Raw genomic sequence first — 7,549 nt, 5'->3', positions numbered from 1 at the left:
CCGAATGAAAAACACGAAGAACAGGAGTTATTATATAAACATATTTTTTATATTATTATATTTTAATAATTGCCTGTTGATTAGAATTCTATCTCATAAGATCACACCACATAATACTTTAAGCCAGTAATGGTAAAAACCAATAAACCAGTTAAGACCAGTGGTTTAACCTACTTTACAAGTCTGGCTAGACGAGCATGCGCTGTAATGACATTAAAACGCGTGACAGAAAACACTTCCTGGGTATTCACAGCCTCGGTTTACTATTGGCTGATGCGGGTGGGAAAGACATCTATATTGTCCAATGAGATGAAAGGTTTTTATACTGAGCTCGTGAAACGGACTGTTATATTTTTCTTCCAGAATATATGGGTGAGTCTTTAGAGTAGATTAAACATTCGTAGTTTACCATGCTTTATTTATCCTGGTTTGATCGTAAAAGATCAATTCATCATTCCCTGTCATTGTTATAGTTAAAAAAGGCAATCGTTTATGTTCTATAAGGTAAAACACCCTTATCCTCCCAGATTTGAATTTTACAGTGTTTTACCTAGTCGTCATTGAGTGCGTTTTAATCTGAACCAAGAGACAGGTAGATTACTACAAAAACAATTGACTTGTTTTTTTACTTTGGGACATTCTTGAGATGCTGAGAGCTTAATGCATATGGGCGTATCACAATGTAGGCGACTATGACGGCTTAGAAAAAGGTTTGCATGTTTTGTTTTCTTCCCGACTTCTCAACTGAAACCCTTTCCCTTCCAAGATATATATATATATATATATATATAGCCTATTGTCAGAGAAGAATTGTCCGTTTATTCTTTCACGCATAAGAACCGTATATCGGTTTATTGGGATGTTATTACAGTCCGCAAAAGACTCCACCTCCTGTCATTCCCCATGACAACACCGATTAGGCTATTAGTCTGTTGGTTGGATTTACATGTGTAGTCTATGACTATTAAAAAACAACAACACAAGGCTACGTTATATCAAATTGTGTCATTCATGTCGGTTTTATTTATTTTATGTCATTGTGTTGATCTTGTAATATAACAGTAGGTGGCGCCAGATCGCCTTTGATTCCATTCATAACGTTGTAACCATGGTTTCTCCAGTTGAATAGCAGCTACACCTGTTTCTATTCAGAGATCAACATGTACCAGGTCCCCAACCCAGGCCTGCCGGGATGCCCACCCGGCCTAGAATATCTAACACAGGTGAGTCCGCTCATCCTATTGCATGATGTTGTCCTGGCGATTGCTGTTTAATTTAGTCCTGTAGAATATTGATATTGTTTTTCGCCTTGATTTAGGTCGATCAGCTACTCATCAAACAGAAAGTCGAGTTTATTGAAGGTATGTGTAAAAAAAAAATTAAGAAAAAGATTTACAAAAAACAATAATTACTATTTTGATGATGGTTTTCATAGATTTGAAATTTGTGTGTGTGTGTGTGTGTGTGTGTGTGTGTGTGTGTGTGTGTGTGTGTGTGTGTGTGTGTGTGTGTGTGTGTGTGTGTGTGTGTGTACGTGTGTGTATTTGTATCTATCATGTCCGTTGCCCTTGATTGTTTTGGTCTGTTATGAATTACATATGCAGTGCTCCCTTGTGAAAGAGACACTGGTCTCAATGGTGGACTCCCTGTTTAAATAAAGTTTGAATAAACAAATACAAAATGATATGTGTGTGTGTGTTTAACCCCACAGCCCTGGCTGGCTTTGAGAGCAACAACAAGTATGAGGTGCGTAATGCCATGGGTCAGAACGTGTTCTATGCTGTGGAGGAGAATGACTGTCTTAGCAGGCAGTGCTGCGGACCCCTACGATCCTTCACAATAAAAGTCCTTGACAACTTTGGACAGGAGGTCATCACAGTCACCAGACCTCTCAAGTGCATGTCCTGTTTCTTCCCCTGCTGTCTGCAAGAGGTGAGTTGATTTTAGTCTCTGAGACTCTTCCCTAGAACTGGATATTGACAGGGCAGGTCCTCTTTCTAAATGTATTACAGCTAAAGGAAATACAGCTTCACGTCTCATCACACAGACCTCATGGTTTCTGTTCAGAGATATTTGTTCTTTAACTCTCAAGCATTTTCCTTTCTTCCTTCCTTCTTTCCTTCTTAATCCCCCTTCACAATCTTCCTCTTTACTTCTCCACTGTTCAAACACCAACCCCACCTTCTCCACTGTTCAAACACCAACCCTACCTTCTCCACTATTCAAACACCAACCCCACTTTCTCCACTATTCAAACACCAACCCACCTTCTCCACTGTTCAAACACCAACCCCACCTTCTCCACTATTCAAACACCAACCCACCTTCTCCACTGTTCAAACACCAACCCACCTTCTCCACTGTTCAAACACCAACCCACCTTCTCCACTGTTCAAACACCAACCCACCTTCTCCACTATTCAAACACCAACCACCCCTCTCTATTCTATTACCCCACCACCCCTCTCTATTCTATTACCCCACCACCCCTCTCTATTCTATTACCCCACCACCCCTCTCTATTCTATTACCCCACCACCCCTCTCTATTCTATTAACCCCACCACCCCTCTCTATTCTATTACCCCCACCACCCCTCTCTATTCTATTACCCCACCACCCCTCTCTATTCTATTACCCCCACCACCCCTCTCTATTATATTACCCCCACCACCCCTCTCTGTTCTATTACCCCACCACCCCTCTCTATTCTATTACCCCCACCACCCCTCTCTATTATATTACCCCCACCACCCCTCTCTATTATATTACCCCCACCACCCCTCTCTATTCTATTACCCCCACCACCCCTCTCTGTTATATTACCCCCACCGCCCCTCTCTGTTATATTACCCCCACCGCCCCTCTCTGTTATATTACCCCCACCACCCCTCTCTGTTATATTACCCCACCACCCCTCTCTGTTATATTACTCCCACCGCCCCTCTCTGTTATATTACCCCCACCGCCCCTCTCTGTTATATTACCCCCACCGCCCCTCTCTGTTATATTACCCCCACCACCCCTCTCTATTATATTACCCCACCACCCCTCTCTGTTATATTACCCCCACCGCCCCTCTCTGTTCTATTACCCCACCACCCCTCTCTATTCTATTACCCCACCACCCCTCTCTATTATATTACCCCCACCACCCCTCTCTGTTATATTACCCCCACCACCCCTCTCTATTCTATTACCCCACCGCCCCTCTCTGTTATATTACCCCACCACCCCTCTCTATTATATTACCCCACCACCCCTCTCTGTTATATTACCCCCACCGCCCCTCTCTATTCTATTACCCCACCACCCCTCTCTATTCTATTACCCCACCACCCCTCTCTATTCTATTACCCCCACCACCCCTCTCTATTCTATTACCCCCACCACCCCTCTCTATTCTATTACCCCACCACCCCTCTCTATTCTATTACCCCACCACCCCTCTCTATTCTATTACCCCCACCACCCCTCTCTATTATATTACCCCCACCACCCCTCTCTATTCTATTACCCCACCACCCCTCTATTCTATTACCCCACCACCCCTCTCTATTCTATTACCCCACCAACCCTCTCTATTCTATTACCCCACCACCCCTCTCTGTTCTATTACCCCACCACCCCTCTCTATTCTATTACCCCCACCACCCCTCTCTATTCTATTACCCCACCACACCTCTCTATTCTATTACCCCACCACCCCTCTCTATTCTATTACCCCCACCACCCCTCTCTATTCTATTACCCCACCACCCCTCTCTATTCTATTACCCCACCACCCCTCTCTATTATATTACCCCACCACCCCTCTCTATTCTATTACCCCCACCACCCCTCTCTGTTATATTACCCCCACCACCCCTCTCTGTTATATTACCCCCACCGCCCCTCTCTGTTATATTACCCCCACCGCCCCTCTCTGTTATATTACCCCACCACCCCTCTCTGTTATATTACCCCCACCACCCCTCTCTGTTCTATTACCCCACCACCCCTCTCTATTCTATTACCCCACCACCCCTCTCTATTCTATTACCCCACCACCCCTCTCTATTATATTACCCCCACCACCCGTCTCTATTCTATTACCCCCACCACCCCTCTATTCTATTACCCACAAAACCCCTCTCTATTATATTACCCCACCACCCCTCTCTATTCTATTACCCCACCACCCCTCTCTGTTCTATTACCCCACCACCCCTCTATTCTATTACCCCCACCACCCCTCTCTGTTATATTACCCCCACCACCCCTCTCTATTATATTACCCCCACCTCCCCTCTCTGTTACCCCCACCACCCCTCTCTGTTATATTACCCCCACCACCCCTCTCTGTTATATTACCCCACCACCCCTCTCTGTTATATTACCCCCACCTCCCCTCTCTGTTACCCCCACCACCCCTCTCTGTTATATTACCCCCACCTCCCCTCTCTGTTAACCCCCACCACCCCTCTCTGTTATATTACCCCCACCTCCCCTCTCTGTTACCCCCACCCCCCTCTCTGTTATATTACCCCCACCACCCCTCTCTGTTACCCCCACCGCCCCTGTCTCAGCTGGAGGTGCAGGCCCCCCCAGGGAACACGGTAGGCTACGTGGTCCAGCAGTGGCACCCCTTCTCCCCGAAGTTCATCATAGAGAATGAACACAGAGAGGCTGTGCTGAGGCTGCACGGACCCTTCTGTGGCTGGAGTTGCTTGCCTGATGTTGACTTTGAGGTAGGTACTTTATGTTTGTCCAAACACTCACACACACACTGAACCTTTTTTAATGAAATCTATGAAAACAGAATATGACATGGTTAAATGTACTGGTTCTGGTTCTGCGGACCCTGGTGGGTTTTGTAAGGCATCATCCTGTCTGTTTGTCTCTGAACGATGTTACCGATCAACAAGAGTTCTGTGTGAATGAATCCATTCGACCCAGTCAATGTATTGTGTGTTTTTGTGGGACAGTGTTTTACCATGTTGCCATTCTTGCATGCTGGTTCATTAGGCTCTGAAGGCTGTTTGGCTTAAAGATATTGAACTTTACCGTGATGGAGAAGAGTTTAGCCAAAGCATAATATTGCCATTCAAATTCCTTCAAAGTTTGAATTTATTTAAGGAGAAACTAAAGATGATCTCTCAAAAAAAAAAAAAAACGTTTTTAATATGTAAAAGATTGTGATTGGACAACAGGCAGACTAGTAAAGCAAATATGTTGCGATGAAATGAAATCTAACCAAAGAAGTTTAACAAGTTCTCCATTTCATTAATTTGATCACTTTCAATCTAGTAACACCCGGAAGATAATAATATCAAATCAAAATCTAATTTTATTTGTCACATCCCCCGAATACAACAGGTTACAGGTTACCTTACAGTGAAATGCTTTACAACCAACAATGCAGTTTTAAGAAAAATACCTAAAAAAAAAATACTAAAATATATATAAATTTAAAAAAAATATATATATATATAAAAGAGAGAAAAATGTATAAAATCAAATAGAAAATAAATAGTAACATGAAAAAAAAGTTAATATCAAATATAATAAAAACATTAAAATAATGTTGTTGTTTGTTGCGGGGGATAAAGGTAATTCAGCTTAATCTCTCTGTGTGTAAAGTGACTATAGTCTACTGTTGCCTCCTCTCCAGATAGTGACCATGGATGAAGTGGATAAGATAGGGAAGATCAGTAAGCAGTGGACCGGTCTACTCCGTGAGGCGTTCACGGACGCTGATAACTTTGGAATCCAGTTCCCCATGGATCTTGACGTGAAAATGAAGGCTGTGATGATAGGAGCTTGTTTCCTCATCGTAAGTCTAGTATTTTACTTCATGCTATGCTCTATGCTATGCTAAGCTATACTGTGGTTTGTTCCATGTTGATGTGGATTAAGGCAGACCTCCGCACCTCTTTGATTCAGAGTGGTTAGGTTAAATGGGGAAGACACATTTCAGTTGAATGCATTCAATTGTACAACTGACTAGGTATCCCCCTTTCCCTTTCCCTATATGCTTTGATAAGCTATGCTATGGTTTGCTATGCTATGCTAAGATATGCTGTGATTTGCTATGATATGCTAAGCTATGGTCTGGTTTGCTATGCTATGCTGTGATTTGCTATGATATGCTAAGTTATGCTCTGGTTTGCTATGCTATGCTAAGATATGCTGTGGTTTGCTATGCTATGTTAAGATATGCTGTGGTTTGCTATGCTATGCTCAGCTAGGCTGTGGTTTGCTATGCTATGCTAAGCTATGCTGTGGTTTGCTATGTTATGCTATGCTAAGCTAAGCTGTGGTTTGCTATGCTGTGCTATTCTCTATTCTATTCTAATGGTATTTGTTGATGTTTGTGATGGTGATTGCACGTTTTCTTTCAGGATTTCATGTTCTTTGAGAGCGGTAACCAACCCTAGCAGCTGAAGAGTAGTCTACATCTCAGACAGTCTGCACTCCTGGAGCTATAACTTCCTGCTGGTCATGGACAAGGTCTCAGATAGACATGGTACTATGTGTGACATATCTTGTTGGCATAGTAAGAACCATAGAAATAGATGTACCAAGGGATTACAGGTGAATGTGATGTAATGGCACTAGTTTTAGCTTCTGGGGTTGATAGACATTGCAGCTAAATCAGTCAAACCAGGGTGTGTGTGTGTGTGTGTGTGTGTGTGTGTGTGTGTGTGTGTGTGTGTGTCAGTGTCCATTGTGCTGTATATATTTAGAGATTGTATATAAAGAAGTGTTCATATGTGTGTTTTTACAGTGTGTACATTGTGGTTGCGTTGCACTCAACCCTCAGTTTTGTTAAAGGGTTGTGTGCTACCACTTTACCCATTTGCCACATGTGAAAATAAAATGAACACCATCTTTATCTAAACCACTATGCTGAAGGGAATGTGAAAAGGAAAGGGAGAGAGAAATGCTATGTAGCTTAAAGAAGAAATCTACAAAAACATGTTATATTTTTTGGTAAATCTGAAGACCTTAATATGTTCTTGTGTCAACAGTATATTACTTTACCGGATATTTTACTGTGTTTTGCTCGAGACAACTTTTGTATGTAGTATTTTGAGACTTTTGATATTTAATTTATTTATTTGTTGTATTTATGTAGCTTAATATTGTTTATTGTTTTTTCATGGCGATTGTAATTTGTGGGAAAGTTGACATAATGTTCAGTATTAAAAAAAAAGTCCTCCAGTGTGATTTCTGAACTTTTACTGTTGAAAAGTGATATCTGAAGTATAAATACAGTAAAGTACACACTAAAAGGTAAAAAAATGTGTTTTGAAGGAAAATTGATTAAATGTTTTGGAGACAAAAGTGGATAACTTCAAGGTGGTGAGGGTAGGTAGCAACACATCTGGCACGCTGATCCTCAACACTGGACTCCCCGAGGGGGGTGCTCAGTCCCCTCCTGTACTCCCTGTTTACCCACGACTGCATGGCCAGGCACGACTCCAACACTGTCATTATGTGTGCAGACGACACAACAGTGGTAGGCCTGATCACCGACAACGACGAGACAGCCTATATGGAGGAGG

At 42.6% G+C, this 7,549-nt stretch overlaps 1 protein-coding gene across 2 annotated transcripts; it reads left to right on the top strand.

Moving 5' to 3' along the window:
- The first annotated feature begins 268 nt into the window (after window positions 1-268).
- si:ch73-206p6.1 (phospholipid scramblase 1) lies at window positions 269-7,211 on the top strand. Of its 2 annotated transcripts, none has more exons than XM_014159915.2 (7): window positions 269-372; window positions 1,153-1,223; window positions 1,319-1,361; window positions 1,712-1,932; window positions 4,568-4,729; window positions 5,653-5,814; window positions 6,383-7,211. In XM_014159915.2, exons 1-7 carry the CDS (start codon window positions 369-371, stop codon window positions 6,416-6,418), a joined length of 699 nt encoding a protein of 232 aa, XP_014015390.1. In that variant the 5' UTR covers window positions 269-368; the 3' UTR covers window positions 6,419-7,211. The 2 variants fall into 2 exon arrangements, with proteins under 2 accessions (XP_014015390.1, XP_014015389.1); XM_014159914.2 differs by having other exon boundaries at window positions 303-372; window positions 1,122-1,223.
- Window positions 7,212-7,549: the final 338 nt, after the last annotated feature.

Source organism: Salmo salar, chromosome ssa19 (assembly GCF_905237065.1).
Source record: "Salmo salar chromosome ssa19, Ssal_v3.1, whole genome shotgun sequence".
Lineage (NCBI taxonomy): Eukaryota > Metazoa > Chordata > Actinopteri > Salmoniformes > Salmonidae > Salmo > Salmo salar.
Note: the sequence above shows the minus strand (reverse complement) of the source record. Positions and strands in the feature narration are given on the sequence as shown.